We start from the raw sequence: 23,891 nt of genomic DNA on the forward strand, positions 1-23,891 counted from the left end.
ACGCTGTGTACTTGTAAGCAGCTGTCTCTAGGGGGAGGGACCAACCTTTGGCGCTACTGGTTAATACTCAGAAATGGTAGTTTATTAAAGAGTGAATAGAATGCAGTTTCGTGCAAAAAAATTGTTAAATTGTTAAAAAATTATTAAAAAAGTCTTGAATGGTGGTTGGTAACAAGAAAATAAGAATTTACTCACCGGTAATTCTATTTCTCGTAGTCCGTAGTGGATGCTGGGAACTCCGTAAGGACCATGGGGAATAGCGGGCTCCGAAGGAGGCTGGGCACTCTAGAAAGATTTCAGACTACCTGGTGTGCACTGGCTCCTCCCACTATGACCCTCCTCCAAGCCTCAGTAAGGATACTGTGCCCGGACGAGCGTACACAATAAGGAAGGATTTTGAATCCCGGGTAAGACTCATACCAGCCACACCAATCACACCGTACAACTTGTGATATGAAACCCAGTTAACAGTATGAAACAACTGAGCCTCTCAACAGATGGCTCAACAATAACCCGATTTAGTTAATAATAACTATGTACAAGTATTGCAGATAAACCGCACTTGGGATGGGCGCCCAGCATCCACTACGGACTACGAGAAATAGAATTACCGGTGAGTAAATTCTTATTTTCTCTGACGTCCTAGTGGATGCTGGGAACTCCGTAAGGACCATGGGGATTATACCAAAGCTCCCAAACGGGCGGGAGAGTGCGGATGACTCTGCAACACCGAATGAGAGAACTCCAGGTCCTCCTCAGCCAGGGTATCAAATTTATAGAATTTTGCAAATGTGTTTGCCCCTGACCAAGTAGCAGCTCGGCAAAGTTGTAAAGCCGAGACCCCTCGGGCAGCCGCCCAAGATGAGCCCACCTTCCTTGTGGAATGGGCATTGACAGATTTTGGCTGTGGCAGGCCTGCCACAGAATGTGCAAGTTAAATTGTACTACAAATCCAACGAGCAATAGTCTGCTTAGAAGCAGGAGCACCCAGCTTGTTGGGTGCATATAGGATAAACAGCGAGTCAGATTTTCTGACTCCAGCCGTCCTGGAAACATATTTTCAGGGCCCTGACCACGTCTAACAACTTGGAGTCCTCCAAGTCCCTAGTGGCCGCAGGCACCAAAATAGGCTGGTTCAAATGAAACGCTGACACCACCTTAGGGAGAAACTGGGGACGAGTCCTCAATTCTGCCCTATCCATATGGAAAATCAGATAAGGGCTTTTATAAGACAAAGCCGCCAATTCTGATACTCGCCTGGCAGAAGCCAAGGCCAATAACATGACCACCTTCCACGTGAGATATTTAAGATCCACGGTTTTTAGTGGTTCAAACCAATGTGATTTTAAGAAACTCAACACCACGTTGAGATCCCAAGGTGCCACAGGAGGCACATATGGGGGCTGAATATGCAGCACTCCCTTTACAAATGTCTGAACTTCAGGTACTGAAGCTAGTTCTTTCTGAAAGAAAATCGATAGAGCCGAGATCTGTACCTTAATGGAACCCAGTTTTAGGCCCATATTCACTCCTGCTTGCAGGAAATGCAGAAATCGACCTAGTTGAAATTCCTCAGTTGGGGCCTTTTCGGCCTCACACCATGCAACATATTTCCGCCATATGCGGTGATGATTTGCTGTAACCTCTTTCCTGGCTTTAATAAGCGTAGGAATGACTTCCTCCGGAATGCCCTTTTCTTTCAGGATCCGGCATTCAACCGCCATGCCGTCAAACGCAGCCGCGGTAAGTCTTGGAACAGACAGGGCCCCTGCTGTAGCAGGTCTTGTCTTAGCGGCAGAGGCCACGGGTCCTCTGAGATCATCTCTTGAAGTTCCGGGTACCATGTTCTTCTTGGCCAATCCGGAACCACGAGAATTGTGTTTACTCCTCGCTTTCTTATTATTCTCAATACCTTTGGTATGAGAGGCAGCGGAGGGAACACAAACTGACTGGTACACCCACGGTGTCACCAGAGCGTCCACAGCTATCGCTTGAGGGTCTCTTGACCTGGCGCAATACCTCTCTAGTTTTTTGTTTAGGCGGGACGCCATCATGTCCACCTTTGGTTTTTCCCAACGGTTCACAATCATTTGGAAGACTTCTGGATGAAGTCCCCTCTCTCCCGGGTGGAGGTCGTGTCTGCTGAGGAAGTCTGCTTTCCAGTTGTCCACTCCCGGAATGAACACTGCCGACAGTGCTAGTACATGATTTTCCGCCCATCGGAGAATTCTTGTAGCTTCTGTCATTGCCACCCTGCTTCTTGTGCCGCCCTGTCGATTCACATGGGCGACTGCCGTGATGTTGTCTGACTGGATCAGCACCGGCTGGTGTAGGAGCAGGGATTTTGCTTGACTTAGGGCATTGTAGATGGCCCTTAGTTCCAGAATATTTATGTGAAGGGAAGTCTCCTGACTTGTCCATAGTCCTTGGAAGTTTCTTCCCTTTGTGACTGCCCCCCAGCCTCGCAGGCTGGCATCCGTGGTCACCAGGACCCAGTCCTGAATGCCGAATCTGCGACCCTCCAGAAGATGAGCACTCTGCAGCCACCACAGAAGAGACACCCTGGTTCTTGCAGACAGGGTTATCAAGCGATGCATCTGAAGATGCGATCCGGACCACTTGTCCAACAGGTCCCACTGAAAGATTCTGGCATGGAACCTGCCGAATGGAATTGCTTCGTAAGAAGCTACCATCTTTCCCAAGACCCGCGTGCAGTGATGCACCGATACCTGTTTTGGTTTCAGGAGGTCTCTGACTAGAGAAGACAACTCCCTGGCTTTCTCCTCCGGGAGAAACACTTTTTTCTGGACTGTGTCCAGAATCATCCCCAGGAACAGTAGACGTGTCGTCGGGACCAGCTGTGACTTTGGGATATTCAGAATCCAGCCGTGCTGGTTCAGCACTTCCTGAGATAGATAGTGCTACTCCCACCAACAACTGTTCTTTGGACCGTGCCTTTATTAGGAGATCGTCCAAGTACGGGATAATTAAAACTCCCTTTCTTCGAAGGAGTATCATCATTTCCGCCATAACCTTGGTAAATACCCTTGGTGCCGTGGAGAGTCCAAACGGCAGCGTCTGGAATTGGTAATGGCAATCCTGTACCACAAATCTGAGGTACTCCTGGTGAGGATGGTAAATGGGGACATGCAGGTAAGCATCCTTGATGTCCAGGCTTGCAATAACCGCCCTGAGCGATTCCATCTTGAACTTGAATTTTTTTATGTACATGTTCAAGGATTTCAAATTTAAAATGGGTCTCACCGAACCGTCCGGCTTCGGTACCACAAATAGTGTGGAATAGTAACCCCGGCCTTGTTGAAGTAGGGGTACCTTGATTATCACCTGCTGGGAATACAGCTTGTGAATTGCCGCTAGCACCGCCTCCTTGTCTGAGGGAGCAATCGGCAAGGCAGATTTTAGGAACCGGTGGGGTGGAGCCGCCTCGAATTCCAGCATGTATCCCCGAGATACTACTTGAAGGATCCAGGGATCCACCTGTGAGCGAGCCCACTGATCGCTGAAATTTCTGAGGCGGGCCCCCACCGTACCTGGCTCCACCTGTGGAGCCCCACCGTCATGCGGCGGACTTGGAAGAGGAAGCGGGGGAGGACTTTTGTTCCTGGGAACCTGCTGTCTGTTGCAGCCTTTTTCCCCTACCTCTGCCTCTAGACAGAAAAGACCCTCCTTTTCCACGCTTGCTTTTCTGGGTCCGAAAGGACTGAACCTGATAAAATGGCGCCTTCTTAGGCTGTGAGGGAACATGGGGTAAAAATGCTGACTTCCCAGACGTTGCTGTGGAAACTAGGTCGGAGAGACCATCCCCAAATAATTCCTCCCCTTTATAAGGCAAAACTTCCATGTGCCTCTTGGAATCTGCATCTCCCGTCCACTGACGAGTCCATAAGCATCTCCTAGCAGAGATAGACAATGCACTTACTTTAGATGCCAGCCGGCAAATTTCCCTCTGTGCATCTCTCATATATAAGACTGAATCTTTTATATGGTCAATCGTTAGCAGAATAGTGTCTCTGTCTAGTGTGTCAATATTTTCTGACAGTTTTTCTGACCATGCAGCGGCAGCACTGCACATCCAAGCTGACGCAATAGCTGGTCTAAGTATAATGCCTGAGTGTGTGTATACAGACTTCAGGATTGCCTCCTGCTTTCTATCAGCAGGCTCCTTAAGGGCGGCCGTATCCCGAGAGGGTAGTGCCACCTTTTTTGACAAACGTGTGAGCGCATTATCCACCCTAGGTGGAGTTTCCCAACGTGACCTATCCTCTGGCGGGAAAGGGAACGCCATTAGTACCTTCTTAGGAATTACAAATTTTTTATCAGGGAAAAGCCACGCTTCTTCACACACTTCATTTAGTTCATCTGATGGGGGAAAAACTACGGGTAGTTTTTTCTCCCCAAACATAATACCCTTTTTTGTGGTACCTGGATGTAAATCAGAAATGTTTAACACCTCTTTCATTGCCTCAATCATGCAGTGAATGGCCCTGACAGGCATTAGGTTTGACTCATCGTCGTCGACACTTATCAGTATCCGTGTCGACATCCGGGTCTGCAAACTAAGGTAGCGGGCGTTTTAAAGCCCCTGACGACCCCTGAGGCACCTGGACAGGCACGAGCTGAGATCCCGGCTGTCCCACATTTGGCATGTCGTCAAATTTCTTATGTAAAGAATCTATACGTGCACTCATTTCTTTCCATAAGTTCATCCACTCGGGTGTCTGCCCCGCAGGGGGTGACGTCCCTTCAAAATGTATCTGCTCCGCCTCCACCTCATTATCCTCATCAAACATGTCGACATAGCCGTACCGACACACCCCACACACACAGGGAATGCTCAACAGAGGACAGGACCCACAAAAAGCCCTTTGGGGGGACAGAGTGAGAGTATGCCAGCACACACCAGAGCGCTATATATATACAGGGACTAACTGAGTTATGTCCCTAATAGCTGCTTTTCATATAATATATGTATATATACTGCCAGATTTAATGCCCCCCCTCTCTTTTCCCTCTTACTGTTAATGTATATTGCAGGGAAGAGCCAGGGAGCTTCCTTTCAGCCTAGCTGTGAGGGAAAAATGGCGCCAGTGTGCTGAGGAGATAGGCTCCGCCCCTTTTCGCGGCCTATTCTCCCGCTTTTTATGGAATTCTGGCAGGGGTATTTACCTCATATATAGCCTCTGGGGTTATATATTGAGGTATTTTAGCCAGCCAAGGTGTTATTATTGCTGCCTCAGGGCGCTCCCCCCCCCCCAGCGCCCTGCACCCTCAGTGACCGGAGTGTGAAGTGTGAGAGGAGCAATGGCGCACAGCTGCAGTGCTGTGCGCCACCTTGGTGAAGACAGAGTCTTCATGCCGCCGATTTTCCGGACCATCTTCTTGCTTCTGGCTCTGTAAGGGGGACGGCGGCGCGGCTCCGGGACCGAACACCAAGGACTGGGCCTGCGGTCGATCCCTCTGGAGCTAATGGTGTCCAGTAGCCTAAGAAGTCCAATCCGGCTGCAAGCAGGCGAGTTCGCTTCTTCTCCCCTTAGTCCCTCGCTGCAGTGAGCCTGTTGCCAGCAGGTCTCACTGAAAATAAAAAACCTAAGTCTATTCTTTTTAAGAGCTCAGGAGAGCCCCTAGTGTGCATCCAACCTCGGCCGGGCACGAATTCTAACTGAGGCTTGGAGGAGGGTCATAGTGGGAGGAGCCAGTGCACACCAGGTAGTCTGAAATCTTTCTAGAGTGCCCAGCCTCCTTCGGAGCCCGCTATTCCCCATGGTCCTTACGGAGTTCCCAGCATCCACTAGGACGTCAGAGAAAATACAGTGAAATTCTGTTATCGATTTGAGGTATGTATAATTATACACAATGTATATATGGGTGTAGTTAATATTAATAAAGAAAGCAATGGGATGTGTCTATATATGAACTTGTTTAATAGGCTAATAATTCGTTAAAATGACAATGTTATGTTATACCTTTTTACCTGAGCGCGCTCTGCGTTATTACCACTAACATACAGTGGAAGTAAAATGAAATAAAATAAATTGCAATACAACAAATGACACTTTATATATGATTATAAAAAGTAATGGAGACCGGTCTCCTGCTCTTTGAGAAATTGGTGACTTGTTATGCAAGAGTTCTGGCAGGACAATCTATGTCCGCAAAGGTCCGTTGTTACGGAGTTCCTGGTGATCCGTAATCCCAGGGTAGAGTAATCACAGTACTTCGGCGTTCAGGTGAAAAAGTTTTAGGGTCGCTTACGTGTCTTCACCCTGTCCAGGGCTGGGGGACCCTTTGTATCCTTCGGTGCTGCAGGTGTCTTTCTCCGTAGCCGCGGTGTGTTACAGGCGCCTGTAACTCCAGTCCTCTTGGTGCTTTCTCGTCGGCGTCTTCCAGGAGGTCAAGATCTCTGGGTTTCAGGTGAAAGAAGGGGGCGTGGTCCTTCTTTCACCTGAAACCCAGAGATCCCGACCTCCTGGAAGACGCCGGCGAGAAAGCACCAAGAGGACTGGAGTTACAGGCGCCTGTAACACACCGCGGCTACGGAGAAAGACACCTGCAGCACCGAAGGATACAAAGGGTCCCCCAGCCCCGGACAGGGTGAAGACACGTAAGCGACCCTAAAACTTTTTCACCTGAACGCCGAAGTACTGTGATTACTCTACCCTGGGATTACGGATCACCAGGAACTCAGTAACAACGGACCTTTGCGGACATAGATTGTCCTGCCAGAACTCTTGCATAACAAGTCACCAATTTCTCAAAGAGCAGGAGACCGGTCTCCATTACTTTTTATAATCCTATATAAAAAGTGTCATTTGTTTTATTGCAATTTATTTTATTTTATTTCATTTTACTTCCACTGTATGTTAGTGGTAATAACGCAAAGAGCGCACTCAGGTAAAATGGTATAACATAACATTGTCATTTTAACAAATTATTAGCCTATTAAACAAGTTCATATATAGACGCATCCCATTGCGTTCTTTATTAATATTTACTACACCCATATATACATTGTGTATAATTATACATACCTCAAATCGATAACAGAATTTCACTGTATTTTCTTGTTACCAACCACCATTCAAGACTTTTTTAATAATTTTTTAACAATTTAACAATTTTTTTGCACGAAACTGCATTCTATTCACTCTTTAATAAACTACCATTTCTGAGTATTAACCAGTAGCGCCAAAGGTTGGTCCCTCCCCCTAGAGATTGCAAAACAAGGAAACAACCGAAAAGAGTTTCCTACTCTAACCTGGGCTGCACGGATACCTGAATATACAAGTAACCACTATAGGGTGCGCAGAGCACACCCCCAGCTACATTGTAAGCAGCTGTGTAAGTTTAGATTTGTGGTTTTTCTTTGTATAGAAATACGGCATTCATACCACCATTCATCTGTTATCTGGACATTATTATTCCCAAACTATCTGCTAATGTGCTAGCTGCTGTCCAAGTAGCCTATTAATTGCCAATTGGGTGTGATCTAAAAACCAGCCCTCTGTTACAACTCGCCTAATTAGCCAAGAGGGGAGTGTTTATTTTAACTGCATTTCAGTGTTAGAAGAGGCCTCAAAATGATCAGTCCAGGATGACCGGGTTCTAACAAAGCTATCGGGAGAGCTATTCATAGTAGCAGTGTTGCTTTCCATATGACAGATTGACCATATGCTATTGGCAAGGTTGGAAGGTGCTAATGTCTTCCAATAAAGTGCAAAATGACACTTGGCCACATTTAAGATGTGTCTAATAAGTTTAGACCATCTGAGAACTGGTTACAGATTTAATACAATTGTGAATATTTGTTCAAAAGCACTTTATATTTGGGTAAGTCCACCAAAGTACACATAAATGCACATAAAGAGCAGAAGAATAAGAAAAGATTGAATGTATCCAGGTCAGGACTACACATGATCTAAAGAAATAGCTTAAAGGAATTTTTTGGTTTAGCCATTATGAAATTGAGCTTATGGCCAGACCTTTGATTGTTAACCATTTCCCATCATCAGGGGCCAAGGTCTTAGAAGCTTCTCTCTACACCCTGTCAATTCACAGGAGTGTGTTTGAGGTTGGATATGTGAAGACAATTATTGATATAGTATAGAAATTAGACCTTTAGAGGAATAGAGACAACAGCAGAGAGATTCTAATGGAGCATTTTATTGTAAGGCTGGTGTTCTGTAGAGAGTAATAAAATGGTTTATATTGTAGCTACTGGGTAAAAAAAAAAACACCTTGTGGCACTGATAATTGGGTGCAAAGCTCTGCAACATCTTGGAGAGTACAAAAGAGCAGGGTCTAGTGGAAATAGGCTTACATATGCCATCCAACTGTGAAAAGATGAAAGATCTACTCATAGGGAGTGATTCGTTTTCTAAAAAGGGAGCACTGTACATATCAATGTGATGATTCTGATATAGTGTTTGAGGGAATAAAAGTAGTGACCTAAAAACAGTCATGCCGACAGCTAATAAACAATGAAGAAACATAACAGGAAACGAAAGAACCCCAAGAAGACATTAAATGAATGAACAGTAGTACAGTAATAGATAACTGCTGTTAAGATTTCCTGAATTTAAAAAAAAACAACAAAAAAAACAAAACACAATTCTGCACATTATAATTAAGCAGAAGATATCTAAAACAGTAATATGCCATGTTACTTTAGTCCCTGAAAACAATAGCTAGCGTCCCATGGAGTAACACAAAAACCCAACATTAGGATTCCATTAATGTGCTAAGGATTTGGCAGTTTCTAATGTTCAGCCAAATACAACTGTATTTCTTGTAAGGGAGAGATTTCCCTGCAATCTACATGTTTTATCTGTCAGTTGGAAGCTCCACATTCAAACTGCATATAAATGCTGAAACAATCCATGGATCTGAATGTCACATGAATCGGCTCATAAGTAGGATAAAGAGTCCAATAGGTGGTAAAAACCAACTGCCTTGCATAAACATACAAGTACTGCATGCAACTCAACTTTTATTTATTTTGTTTTTTTTAAACATCTTTTTATTTGAATTTGAAAGAGAAGGTGAATCACAAAAGAAAGATATCACATCAGCAAATATTGTAATAAAGGAACTAATGCAAAATAGAGAGTCATTCTCATACATTATATAAATCACACTAAGCATAAAAATCTAAAAACACTAATAATCATTGATCAATTACTTTATAATACAATACAGCAATCAAGATGAGTAAAACAAACACATACAGTATGACTCAACAAATAGTGGTAAATACAAATTTTGGACAAGGGCAACCAGTTGGTGATAATCTGAGCAAAAACAGATTTAAATGTAACCAATAAAAACCCATAAAATAGACATTCTGCGCATAATGAAAGGTAAGAAGGACCCAAGGTTATACACAGCAATAATCCACTATTGCTGAAAAAATAGTGATGATTAGGAATTCAAAAAAGTGTCATTACACAATTGTCTATATAGGCACCATGATGTACAATCATATGATCACCTTCAGTTGCAGAATCCAAATGTTCTATGTAAAGACCCCATTTATCATAAAACACTGAGACTCCCTTTTCCATGTCTGGAAAGAGTGTCTCTCGAAGTAAAGAAATTGTAGTGAAGAGGATTTATCTTCAGCTACAGAGGGCACCATAAATAGTCCATTTTCAAAGGATAACTTTGCGACAACTTTTTGTGCCTTTCATTTTATTTATTATTCACAACGTTATCAAAACACAAATCTAAAACTTGAGGTTTTGGAATGTGGAAAGCCTCATCTCATTGACTTAGGACTTCTGAATCATTACTGAGCACATTAACAGCAGTATGGCAATTTGTAATTTACATGGCAGTAACATCCTCTTCCACACTAAAAGACAATTTTCTTTATTTCTGACTAGGAAACCAGAATCAATATTCCTGTAAATCTATTGCAAATTAATTCTTAAAAAAAATAATAATAATAATAATAATAATTATAATACCTTTACAGGCTCAACCTTCACATCCAAGTCCTTGTCTTCGTTCTGCAAAGATGCCTGTTTCCTCTCCATGTCAAGAGATAGATCTATCCTTCTGTGTGAAATAAAAGGATTACAAATATAAAGTCACTAAGCTCTAATATCGCCTGAAATTGAAAAGTGTATGATTTTATTTGGTTTGTCTGGGTTTTAAAAAGTAGGGAATGACCATATTTGTACAGATCTGCAACCCAACACTTCTTCCACAAGAATAGATTAACATTACTTATGTAATGCCTTTTCACAGAATTAAAAAAGATACGTGTGAGTTTTTTTCATTGTTTAGCAGAACATAAAATAGGCAAAAAAGTACTTTATCGAAGCGATTCAGATTTACAGATAGCTGGACACTTGCCTGTGTATCTCAGGGCTCTTTGGGCGGCTGGCAGGATCCTTCGCGACTTTTAGGTAGCCTGCAAACCTCTCACTGAGGGTCTGTCCATCACCTTTGAAATAATGTTCTGTTGGCAAAAAAACAGAAAACACTGTCCCATTAGTTTTACGCAGCTTTAAAGCAAAGCCACAGTTGCTATGGAGTTTAGAAGAATGTGAACAAGTAATTACACAAAATAGAAATAAATCTCATAAATGTAGCATTCATGTAACATCTATCCCCATATCTAAATGTGTCAGTATCTCTGAAACACAAAAGGACTGTCCTTACCACAGTAAAGCCATTTCAGTATATAATACTACAGAACATTTATTTACAGCAGGAACTATTATTTCTATTGTTTGATGGGTATGTCCCACTTCTACTGGACAAGCAGCTGTGTGTTGTTCAAAATAACATGCAAGGAAATGATTTCAGAAAAATTGGACGCATATATCAAAATAATAGTTATGGTAGACTTACCGTTGATAACTCTATTTCTCCTAAGTCCACAGGATAAACATTGGGGATATGAGGTAGCAACAGCGGAATGGCACCAAACGATCAAAGCTTTCGGCCTCCCAGAATGCAACGGCCCAGTCCCCTATATCCCCGCCTTCTGGCTCAGGCAATTCAGTTGTTTTCCAAAGCTCAAGGCAGGAGCATCAGAGAACCCTAATCAGGCGAGAAGAACACACATGCACACCCTTCCATACAAGAAGGAAGAGGTTAGTAGGTGAAAGGATCCTCAAATCAGGTGCGTCAGGGTGTGATCCCTGTGGATACTGTGGACTTAGGAGAAAGAATTATCAACGGTAAGTCTACCATAACTATTATTTCTCCTGCAAGGTCCACAGGTTATCCACAAGATAACATTGGGATGTCCCAAAGCAAATTTTGCTGGTGAGAACGCTCCTGATTGGACAGGAGAATCCTTAGCCCGAATTCAGCGTCCTGAGAAGCAAAGGTATCAAAGGCACAATGTCTAATGAATGGGTTAATGGAAGACCATGTGGCTGCCTTACATATCTGTTCAGCTGAAGCACCACGTTGTGCTGCCCATGACGGAACTACCTTACGAGTAGAGTGAGTAGAGACATTAGCCGAAACAGGGAGATCAGCTTGAGAATATGCTTCTGAAATCATCATCCGAAGCCACCTTGCCACTGTCTGCTCGTCAGCAGGCCATCCTCTCTTGTGAAATCCGTAGTGAACAAAAAGAGTGTGTCTCTCTGATGGCACTGGTACGATCCACGTAGATCATTAAGGCACGGACTACATCCAATGATGCATCTCCCACAGAAAGGTCCGGCCCTTAGAAGGACGGGCCAACAATTTCTTTGTTAAGGTAGATTTTAGACAGCACCTTAGGAAGAGAACAAGATTTGGTTTTAAGAACCGCTCTATCTGTATGAAACATCAGAAAAGGAAGGCGACATAATAATGACCCTAAATCAGAAACTCTTCTAGCTGAAGCAATAGCCAGTAGAAAGAGAGCTTTAGCTGTCAACCATTTAAGATCCACTTGCTTTAGTGGTTCAAATGGAGCAACCTGAAGGGCCTTTAGGACTAAACTTAAATCCCAAGGCACTGAAGGAGGAAAAAAGGGAGGTTGGATGTGAAGCATTCCCTGGAAGAAAGTGCGAACATCCGGGAGGGGTGGTCTTCAGGTTGCCGGTGACCGGGCTCCCGGCGACCACTATACCGGCGCCAGAATCCTGACCGCCGGCATACAGACATATTTTCTCCCTCTTGGGGATCCACGACCCCCCTGGAGGGAGAATAGACAAGCCCGCAAGGGGCTCATTTGCGCTCGCCCAGCTGTTGGTATGCCGGCGGTCGGGATTCCGGCGCCGGTATGCTGGTCGCCGGGACCCCGTCCGCCGGCAAACCATACTACACCCATCCTGTAGGTTAGAAATTTTCTTTTGGAACCACACAGTCAGTCAATGCTGACAACTACATTATCAAGGAAGCCACTCGTAGCCCTTTGTCCATTCCTGCCTGAAGGAATGCTAGGACTCTGGAAACTCAAGAGATCTAAGGTCAAATTTCCGGTCACTGCACCATTGAATACAGGCTTGCCATATTTGGTGATAAATGCGAGCGGAGGATTCTTTCCTTGCTCTGAGCATTGTTTGAATTACCTGTTGTGAGAATCCTCTTGCTTTCAGAATGGAAGTCTCAAGAACCACGTCGTGAAAGACAGTCGATCCAGGTGCATGCAACAGCAAGGACCCTGTGACAGTAGATCTGGATGTTGAGGGAGTAGAAATGGAGCATGCATTGCCAGCCTCTGCAAATCTGTGCAGCAATGTCTTCTGGGCCAAGCCGGAGCTATTAGTATCACGGTGCCCTTTACTTGTTTTACCTTTCGCATCACACTGGTCAAGAGGGCGATCGGTGGAAACACAGGCCAGACGAAAATCCCATCTCACCGACAGGGCATCCACAAAGGTTGCTCTGGGATCCTTTGTTCTTGACACGTACGTGGGATTTTGTTATTCTGACGGGACGCCATGAGATCGGTCTCCGGTAACCCCCATTTGTCTACCAGAGTCTGGAAGACCTCAGGGTGTAAAGCCCACTCATTGGCATGAATGGCGTGTCAACTGAGAAAATCCGCCTCCTAGTTTAGTACTCCCGGAATAAACACTGCGGACAAGGCTGGATGATGAAGTTCTGCCCACCTTAATGTGCGGCTTACCTCCTTCATTGCTTTTGGCTGTGAGTTCCTCCCTTGACGATTGAGGTACGCTACTGCTGTTGCATTGTCCAAGCTAATTTGAACTGGTTTCCCCTGAAGAATGTCCTTTGCCTGAATAAGTGCCATATATATATATGGCCCGAAGTTCCAATATATTTATTGGCAGGCAACTTTCTTCCTTGGTCCACTATCCTTGGAAGCAGCTTCTTCCTGACACTGCTCACCAGCCCTGTAGACTGGCATTTGTTGTCAGAATTTCCCCATCTGGTCTCCCTTTGTCCAGAGGAGATGTCTAGCCACCAGGCTAATGACCTCCTTACTTCCACATGATAGTCTGCGTTTTTATTGTCTGATGAAAACCATTCCATTTGGAAAGGATCAGACTTTGCAGAGGTCTCGAGTAGAACTGAGCATACTCCACCATGTAGAAACCATCAATCCCATCACGCACATTGCTGCGTGAATGGATACCCTTTGACTGTTTAGCAGCTCCTGAATCCTTGACTGAATTCTGGATATTTTGTTCAGTGGTAAAATTACTCTCTGAAGACTGGATCCAACAAAGCCCTCAAGTGAGTCACCCGTTATAACAGAACCAGGGATGACTTTGCCCAACTTATGAGCCAACCGTGTCTCTGCAAACAATCTATTGTCTGTTGCTGATGACACTGAAGCAATTCCTGAGATTGTGCCAGGATTAATAAGTCGTCGAGGTATGGAAAAATCCTTATCCCCTGTTGACGGAGATAAGCTGCCATTACCAACATTATTTTGGTAAATACTCTGGTAGATGTGGCCAGTCCAAACGGTAAGGCCTGAAACGGAAAATGATGCTGGAGGATAGCAAACCTGAGATAGCGCTGATGGGACAGTGCTATAGGAACATGTAGGTAAGCATCCTAGATATCCAGGGATACCATAAAATCCTCCGGCTCCATGGCCAAAATAATGGAACGTAAAGTCTCCATATGAAACCGAGCCATCCAAAAGTACTTGTTCAGCTCTGAGATTCAGTATGGGCCAGAACGACCCATTTGGCTTCTGGACTAGAAACAGGTTGGAATAAAAACCTTGTCCTTGTTGTGCAGGAGGAACTGGAATTATCACTCCTGACTGAAGCAACTTCTGGACTGCCTCTTTTAAAGCCCTGGCCTACGTTTCCACTGAAGACAGGCTTGTACAAAAAAAACCTTTGAGGAGGATGTTTCTTGAAAGCAAATGCATAACCGTGAGATACCGCTTCTTGCACCCAGGTATCTGGTAGACTGCTGCCAGATCTGTGCAAACTGAAGAAGTCGGCCTCGCACCCTGGGGTCCCCCAGGTGGAGGCCCGCACCATCAGGCTGATGGCTTATCTACTGACTTGGAAGACAGCCCTCTGGTAGCCCAATGCTTTTTAGTCTTACCAGACTTGTCAGATTTAGACTGTATGCCATTAACCCTTTTCTTTTCCTTCAGTCCAAAAGGGCCGAAAATCTGTAAATCTAGGTTTGGATTTGTGCGTGGAAGGTAAAACTTCCCTTTCTTGGAGTCTGCTTCGGACTCCAAAATACTGTTTAATTCTTTACCAAAAAGAATACCTCCAGTAAAAGGCAAAGACTTCAGAACCTTCTTGGATTTTGAGTCAGCTTTCCAAGTACATAGCCAAACCGCTCTGCGAGCTGCTACTGCTGAGGCTGATGCCTGAGAAGCAATTATACCCATATCCAAGGCTGCTTTTTCCATAATAATAGCTGTCTGTTTGATATGTGCAATATTGGAATTTTGCTCTCTACATGCCAATGAAAAATCATCCTCCAATGCATCAGCCCAGGATGACACTGCTTTTGCCATACAGCCTGAAGCCATTGCTGGTCTTATGATTGTCCCAGACAAGGAATAAATAAGAATTTACTTACCGATAATTCTATTTCTCGTAGTCTGTAGCGGATGCTGGGAACTCCGTAAGGACCATGGGGGATTAGCGGCTCCGCAGGAGACTGGGCACAAAAGAAAAGCTTTAGGACTACCTGGTGTGCACTGGCTCCTCCCCCTATGACCCTCCTCCAAGCCTCAGTTAGGATACTGTGCCCGGACAAGCGTACACAATAAGGAAGGATTTATGAATCACGGGTAAGACTCATACCAGCCACACCAATCACACCGTACAACTTGTGATCTGAACCCAGTTAACAGCATGATAACAGAGGAGCCTCTGGATAGATGGCTCACAACAACAATAACCCGATTAGTTAACAATAACTATGTACAAGTATTGCAGATAATCCGCACTTGGGATGGGCGCCCAGCATCCACTACGGACTACGAGAAATAGAATTATCGGTAAGTAAATTCTTATTTTCTCTGACGTCCTAGTGGATGCTGGGAACTCCGTAAGGACCATGGGGATTATACCAAAGCTCCCAAACGGGCGGGAGAGTGCGGATGACTCTGCAGCACCGAATGAGAGAACTCAAGGTCCTCCTCAGCCAGGGTATCAAATTTGTAGAATTTAGCAAACGTGTTTGCCCCTGCCCAAGTAGCTGCTCGGCAAAGTTGTAAAGCCGAGACCCCTCGGGCAGCCGCCCAAGATGAACCCACCTTCCTTGTGGAATGGGCTTTTACAGATTTTGGCTGTGGCAGGCCTGCCACAGAATGTGCAAGCTGAATTGTACTACAAATCCAACGAGCAATAGTCTGCTTAGAAGCAGGAGCACCCAGCTTGTTGGGTGCATACAGGATAAACAGCGAGTCAGATTTTCTGACTCCAGCCGTCCTGGAAACATATTTTCAGGGCCCTGACTACGTCCAGCAACTTGGAGTCCTCCAAGTCCCTAGTAGCCGCAGGTACCACAGTAGGCTGGTTCAGGTGAAACGCTGAAACCACCTTAGGGAGAAATTGAGGACGAGTCCTCAATTCTGCCCTGTCCGTATGAAAAATCAGGTAAGGGCTTTTATAGGATAAAGCCGCCAATTCTGACACACGCCTGGCCGAAGCCAGGGCCAACAGCATTACCACTTTCCATGTGAGATATTTTAAGTCCACAGTGGTGAGTGGTTCAAACCAATGTGATTTTAGGAACCCCAAAACTACATTGAGATCCCAAGGTGCCACTGGAGGCACAAAAGGAGGCTGTATATGCAGCACCCCCTTGACAAACGTCTGAACTTCAGGAACTGAAGCCAGTTCTTTCTGGAAGAAAATCGACAGGGCCGAAATTTGAACCTTAATGGACCCCAATTTTAGGCCCATAGACACTCCTGTTTGCAGGAAATGCAGGAATCGACCCAGTTGAAATTCCTCTGTAGGGGCCTTCCTGGCCTCGCACCACGCAACATATTTACGCCAAATACGGTGATAATGCCTTGCGGTTACATCCTTCCTGGCTTTGATCAGGGTAGGGATGACTTCATCCGGAATGCCTTTTTCCTTCAGGATCCGGCGTTCAACCGCCATGCCGTCAAACGCAGCAGCGGTAAGTCTTGGAACAGACAGGGTCCTTGCTGGAGCAGGTCCCTTCTTAGAGGTAGAGGCCACGGGTCCTCTGTGAGCATCTCTTGAAGTTCCGGGTACCAAGTCCTTCTTGGCCAATCCGGAGCCACGAGTATAGTTCTTACTCCTCTCCGTCTTATAATTCTCAGTACCTTGGGTATGAGAGGCAGAGGAGGGAACACATACCCTGACTGGTACACCCACGGTGTTACCAGAGCGTCCACAGCTATTGCCTGAGGGTCCCTTGACCTGGCGCAATACCTGTCTAGTTTTTTGTTGAGGCGGGACGCCATCATGTCCACCTTTGGTTTTTCCCAACGGTTCACAATCATGTGGAAGACTTCTGGATGAAGTCCCCACTCTCCTGGGTGGAGGTCGTGCCTGCTGAGGAAGTCTGCTTCCCAGTTGTCCACTCCCGGAATGAACACTGCTGACAGTGCTATCACATGATTTTCCGCCCAGCGAAGAATCCTTGCAGCTTCTGCCATTGCCCTCCTGCTTCTTGTGCCGCCCTGTCTGTTTACGTGGGCGACTGCCGTGATGTTGTCTGACTGGATCAGCACCGGCTGACCTTGAAGCAGAGGTCTTGCTAGGCTTAGAGCATTGTAAATGGCCCTTAGCTCCAGGATATTTATGTGAAGTGATGTCTCCAGGCTTGACCACAAGCCCTGGAAATTCCTTCCCTGTGTGACTGCTCCCCAGCCTCGCAGGCTGGCATCCGTGGTCACCAGGACCCAGTCCTGAATGCCGAATCTGCGGCCCTCTAGAAGATGAGCACTCTGTAACCACCACAGGAGAGACACCCTTGTCTTTGGTGACAGGGTTATCCGCTGATGCATCTGAAGATGCGATCCGGACCATTTGTCCAGCAGGTCCCACTGAAAAGTTCTTGCGTGGAATCTGCCGAATGGGATTGCTTCGTAGGAAGCCACCATTTTTCCCAGGACCCTTGTGCATTGATGCACTGAGACTTGGCCTGGTTTTAGGAGGTTTCTGACTAGCTCGGATAACTCCCTGGCTTTCTCCTCCGGGAGAAACACCTTTTTCTGGACTGTGTCCAGGATCATCCCTAGGAATAGAAGACGTGTCGTCGGGATCAGCTGCGATTTTGGAATATTGAGAATCCAACCGTGCTGCCGCAACACTACCTGAGATCGTGCTACCCCGACTTCCAACTGTTCCCTGGATCTTGCCCTTATCAGGAGATCGTCCAAGTAAGGGATAACTAAAACTCCCTTCCTTCGAAGGAGTATCATCATTTCGGCCATTACTTTGGTAAAGACCCGGGGTGCCGTGGACAATCCAAACGGCAGCGTCTGAAACTGATAGTGACAGTTCTGTACCACAAACCTGAGGTACCCTTGGTGAGAAGGGTAAATTGGGACATGGAGGTAAGCATCCTTGATGTCCAGAGACACCATATAATCCCCTTCTTCCAGGTTCGCAATCACCGCTCTGAGTGACTCCATCTTGAACTTGAACCTCTGTATGTAAGTGTTCAAGGATTTTAGATTTAAAATAGGTCTCACCGAGCCGTCCGGCTTCGGTACCACAAACAGCGTGGAATAATACCCCTTTCCCTGTTGCAGGAGGGGTACCTTGATTATCACCTGCTGGGAATACAGCTTGTGAATGGCTTCCAATACCGCCTCCCTGTCGGAGGGAGACGTCGGTAAAGCAGACTTTAGGAAACGGCGAGGGGGAGACGTCTCGAATTCCAATTTGTACCCCTGAGATACCACCTGAAGGATCCAGGGGTCCACTTGTGAGTGAGCCCACTGCGCGCTGAAATTCTTGAGACGGGCCCCCACCGTGCCTGAGTCCGCTTGTAACGCCCCAGCGTCATGCTGAGGACTTGGCAGAGGCGGGAGAGGGCTTCTGTTCCTGGGAACCGACTGTTTGCTGCAGCCTTTTCCCTCTCCCTCTGCCACAGGGCAGAAAAGAGGAGCCCTTTGCCCGCTTGCCCTTATGGGTCCGAAAGGACTGCGCCTGATAATATGGCGTCTTCTTATGTTGAGAGGCTACCTGGGGTAAAAATGTGGATTTCCCAGCAGTTGCCGTGGCTACCAGGTCTGATAGACCTACCCCAAATAACTCCTCCCCTTTATAAGGCAATACTTCCATATGCCTTTTGGAATCCGCATCACCTGACCACTGCCGCGTCCATAACCCTCTTCTGGCAGAAATGGACAGCGCACTTACTCTTGATGCCAGTCGGCAGATATCCCTCTGTGCATCACGCATATATAGAAATGCATCTTTTAAATGCTCTATAGTCCGTAATATACTGTCCCTGTCTAGGGTATCAATATTGTCCGTCAGGGAATCCGACCAAGCCACCCCAGCACTGCACATCCAGGCGGAGGCGATTGCTGGTCGCAGTATAACTCCCGTATGAGTGTATATACATTTTAGGATATTCTCCTGCTTTCTGTCAGCAGGTTCCTTAAGGGCGGCCGTCTCAGGAGAGGGTAGTGCCACCTGTTTAGACAAGCGTGTGAGCGCTTTATCCACCCTAGGGGGTGTTTCCCAACGTGCCCTATCCTCTGGCGGGAAAGGGTATGATGCCAATAACCTTTTAGGAATTATCAGTTTTTTATCGGGGGAAACCCACGCTTCATCACACACTTCATTTAATTCCGCAGAAGCAGGAAAAACTACAGGCAGTTTTTTCTCACCAAACATAATACCCTTTTTAGTGGTACTTGTATTATCAGAAATATGTAAAACATTTTTCATTGCCTCAATCATGTAACGTGTGGCCCTACTGGAAGTCACATTCGTCTCTTCATCGTCGACACTGGAGTCAGTATCCGTGTCGGCGTCTGTGTCTGCCATCTGAGGTAACGGGCGTTTTAGAGCCCCTGATGGCCTTTGAGACGCCTGGACAGGCACAAGCTGAGTAGCCGGCTGCCTCATGTCATCAACCGTCTTTTGTAAAGAGCTGACACTGTCACGTAATTCCTTCCATAAGGCCATCCACTCAGGTGTCGAGTCCCTAGGGGGTGACATCTCTATTACAGGCAATTGCTCCGCCTCCACATCATTTTCCTCCTCAAACATGTCGACACAATCGTACCGACACACAGCACACACACAGGGAATGCTCTGAGGACAGGATCCCACTAGCCCTTTGGGGAGACAGAGGGAGAGTATGCCAGCACACACCAGAGCGCTATATATAAACAGGGATTAACCTTATAGAAGTGTTTTTCCCCTTATAGCTGCTGTTATGTTAATACTGCGCCTAATTAGTGCCCCCCTCTCTTGTTTTACCCTTTTCTGTAGTGCAGGACTGCAGGGGAGAGTCAGGGAGACGTCCTTCCAGCGGAGCTGTGAGGGAAAATGGCGCCAGTGTGCTGAGGAGATAGGCTCCGCCCCCTTCTCGGCGGACTTTTCTCCCGCTTTTTGCTATATTCTGGCAGGGGTTAAAATACATCCATATAGCCCTGGGGGTTATATGTGATGTATTTTCGCCAGCCAAGGTGTTTTTATTGCTGCTCAGGGCGTCCCCACCCCCCCCAGCGCCCTGCACCCTCAGTGACCGGAGTGTGAAGTGTGCCTGAGGAGCAATGGCACACAGCTGCAGTGCTGTGCGCTACCTTGGTGAAGACTGGATGTCTTCTGCCGCCGATTTTTCCGGACCTCTTCTTGCTTCTGGCTCTGTAAGGGGGCCGGCGGCGCGGCTCTGGGACCGGACTCCGAGGCTGGGCCTGTGTTCGGTCCCTCTGGAGCTAATGGTGTCCAGTAGCCAAGAAGCCCACGCTGGCTGCAAGCAGGCAGGTTCGCTTCTTCTCCCCTTAGTCCTTCGATGCAGTGAGCCTGTTGCCAGCAGGTCTCACTGAAAATAAAAAACCTAAAACTAAACTTTTTCTAAGAAACTCAGGAGAGCCTCCTAGAATGCACCCTTCTCGGCCGGGCACAAAAATCTAACTGAGGCTTGGAGGAGGGTCATAGGGGGAGGAGCCAGTGCACACCAGGTAGTCCTAAAGCTTTTCTTTTGTGCCCAGTCTCCTGCGGAGCCGCTAATCCCCCATGGTCCTTACGGAGTTCCCAGCATCCACTAGGACGTCAGAGAAAATGGTTTAAGAAAACCATCTATTTTCCTATCCATGAGATCATTTAATGATGTTGAAAGCAGAGGTAATGTAGATTTTCGCACCAATCGAATGACATGCGTATCTACTTTGGGAGCCACCTCCCTTTGTAAACCGTCCCCAGCCGGAAGAGGATAATGGGAATAACATTTCTTTGGAATTCAAAACTTCTTTTGGGGTGTTACCCAAGCCTCTTGCATAATTTCAGTCAGCTGTTCTGACCCAGGAAATTCAGTCCTAACTGTTTTGAGACGTTTAAACACAGGTACTTTAGATTTTAACAAAGACTCTGCTGCCTCCCCTACGGATAGAATGGCTTTCATAGCACTAATTAGCTCAGGTATGTCCAATGAGCGGAGACCTTCATCCTCATCTCTGTATGCAGACCCGGAGTGCGATGAGTCCTCATCCTCCGATGAGTCTCCATCTGAAACGTGTAGATTGTGAAGATGTTGTTTCAGGTCTACGTGATTTACTCTCCATCGGACTTTCAGCCTGTTTTTGTTGAAAGGCTGCATATTCCTGTACTGAATGTGAGAAACCCCAGGTGGAATGTTGCATGTAAGGGTTAAAAGGGTAACCTATACTTGGTATAGGAGCTGGCATTATCCATACAGCTATACTGGATGTCTGTGCAAACGTAGCCCATGAGGGTTCCAATTGAACCTGTGCCTGCCTCGGATTATTCAGGAGGCTTTGGTGAAAACTAAAACAGTATGCAAATAATCCATTTTGAATCAGATCCTGAGAGGTTAACCCATCTTTGCAAGACAAACATCAAATGAGTGTTGGAGCTGTTGTGGAGAGTGTATCCTCCTCACCCTTGCCTTTCTTAGACATGATAAACAAATCACACACCTGTTCAGTGTTAACTACACAATTTGTGACTGAAATCACATAAAAATTTGTTAAAGTGACATACAATCCGATCCCTCCCTGCTTTGCAAAAGCATTGAGGATCGGAATATACAGAAAACGGACAGAAAATAGTAAAGTCAGCAATCACACTAGCAATCAGTCACAGGTTATACATTAGTATAATAAGCAATATGAGCACATATTCAACTACAGATACATTTCAAGTATGTAGGAGAAACATATTACTGCATTACCTTATATAGGAGTTTAAACGTAATCAGTCGCACAGCGACAAAACAGCAGTAGTGGTTTTAACGCATCAGGCACTTTATCTACCATTGAGTACAAATAGTTGGATGAGACTTAGTGCTGTACCACCCAGCTCTGGAGAGTGGGATACAGGGAGACTTCACCCCGCTTCCAGGATCGATCAAAGCGTTAGTGAACGCTGAGTGGATCTAGGTGCTATTAGTGTACACAACCGCCCCGTGAACCTACAGTGAACACAGACGCCCAAGTGAACACCAAAGCACCAGTCATACAGCCACCTATGCTGCGACTGGGTCCTTTTAGATACACAGCGTCTCAGACGGAAGCGGCAAATCAGTTCATGGCGGGAAACTCGGAGGAAACTGGTCATGGACCGGGGGGAGGGGCGACCAGGAGAGCGTCTTACTCCCCACTACTGACATCAACCCCAGGGATCGTAGCCTCATACTACCCCTGGAGCCTATGAACCCTAAGGCCTAGCGCTGGTGCACCCGAGGTGGCAGCCTAGTCAGTGACTGTTCGGTAGTTGACATCCCGAAACAGTACGATTGTGTCTCGCGTTTCCCCTGCTAAGTGGAACCGATGCCTTACCTTCTCCCTGTGCTCTAGCCACAGCCTGGTAATATCTGCTGGACTTGCTAGTACATCCTACACAGACGCCTGCCGAAACAGCACTGTACACGTGGGAAAGCGATGCCGCGACCCGGGGGGGGGGGGGGGGGGGGGAGTTGTTGGAGCGACTCTTTCTAAGGTACGTATAAGACGCTTTTTAGAAAGATCACAAAAAAAAAAAAGTAAGACTAAAAATAAAATAAAAAGCTTATGGCTACTAAACCAGCAGCCCGTTTGACCATGGTCCGGCTCCTGCCGCACCAAACAAAAAACTGAATAGCCTGAGCCAGGAGGCAGGGATATAGGGGACTGGCCCGTTGCATTCTGGGAGGCCAAAAGCTTTGATCATTGGTGCCAATACGCTGTCGCTACCTCATATCCCCAATGTTTATCCTGTGGATAACCTGTACACCCTGCAGGAGAAATTTAGTTTTGTTCTTATGGGTTTCTTATTTATACAGTTATGCACCTGCTTTATTTTGGAGGGGCCATAACTAGTAGGAAACAGAAGAGGACGTCAACAAAAGAGGATTCAATATTTTAAGAGCGCAACATAAAATGATCACCATTTTGGTAATGGGCTGAACTGGGAGAGAACCTAAAAGCTCTGAAAATCCTTGATTATTGCCATAAGAATACAATATTCAACGCAGCTCTATTTCACAGCAAAATAAGCCTCACTTTCCCACAAGACCTAGTGGAAGAAAGGAGGAATGACCTGTGCTTGAGGCACTGTGCTGACCAAAAAAATTACTCTCTGACATGAGTATGCATGTTTGCATCTGCTATATTACACATACAGCAGAAACCCAAGTCTCTACAACGCTGCTGCTTGCTATCTAGAAAATAATTCCAGCATATAACACTAGCTTTCTACTCTCTCTTAATACATTGTATTAGCATGATCCCCACTCCCCATCTTCTTTGGCAGATAGCAGCTAAAACACCAGTCCATGTGTGCTCTTTCAGTGATCTCCTTTCTCCACCCCACATCTCTACACTGACTGCTGCACCAACCGCTCTGCCAAACAGCCTGTTCCCAAAGTTCTACACACGAAGCTTGTAATTACAGTAGTAATCATTTTAGCCTCCTGAACCTGTCACAACCCGTGTAGTTCCGATTTCCTACTTGGGGCGTCGCTCTGCACAGGTGCTTCTAGCACACTCTTGTCTGTATCTCAGTGCCGAGATCTAGCACCCACTGGTCTGTATCTCAGCGCTGAGATACAGCCCAGAGTGTGCTAGTAGCACCTGAGCAGAGAGCGACACTCCAGGAAGGAAAGAGAAACTGCATGGGTTGTGATATGTGCAGGGTGCTAGTTTTAACACTATTACATTATATAATTCAACATATGCAACACAATGATCAAAAAATATGCAAATATTTGTTAAAATGTATTCTCCCAGATGTCCAATAGCCCTGCAAATAATTCAACTTGATACTAGGGTGATTACAGCTGTTAATACGGTTACACTACTC

The 23,891-nt window shown here is 46.1% G+C and overlaps 1 protein-coding gene across 6 annotated transcripts in view; it reads right to left on the reverse strand.

Annotated features, from left to right (window-relative positions):
- The window catches only part of BCLAF1 (BCL2 associated transcription factor 1), a 121,072-nt gene that overhangs the window by 23,609 nt on the left and 73,572 nt on the right, over positions 1 to 23,891 (reverse strand). For 5 of the 6 annotated variants that reach the window (XM_063917397.1, XM_063917396.1, XM_063917394.1 and 2 more), the window contains exons 6-7: positions 10,378 to 10,483; positions 9,987 to 10,077 (exon numbers count right to left, since the gene is read on the reverse strand). In XM_063917397.1, the coding sequence (XP_063773467.1) occupies positions 9,987 to 10,077; positions 10,378 to 10,483 (197 nt within the window). The remainder of the gene's footprint in view (positions 1 to 9,986; positions 10,078 to 10,377; positions 10,484 to 23,891) is intronic. The other variant, XM_063917395.1, reaches the window with a different exon arrangement.

The sequence above is a fragment of the Pseudophryne corroboree genome, chromosome 4 (assembly GCF_028390025.1).
Source record: "Pseudophryne corroboree isolate aPseCor3 chromosome 4, aPseCor3.hap2, whole genome shotgun sequence".
In the NCBI taxonomy this organism is placed as follows: domain Eukaryota; kingdom Metazoa; phylum Chordata; class Amphibia; order Anura; family Myobatrachidae; genus Pseudophryne; species Pseudophryne corroboree.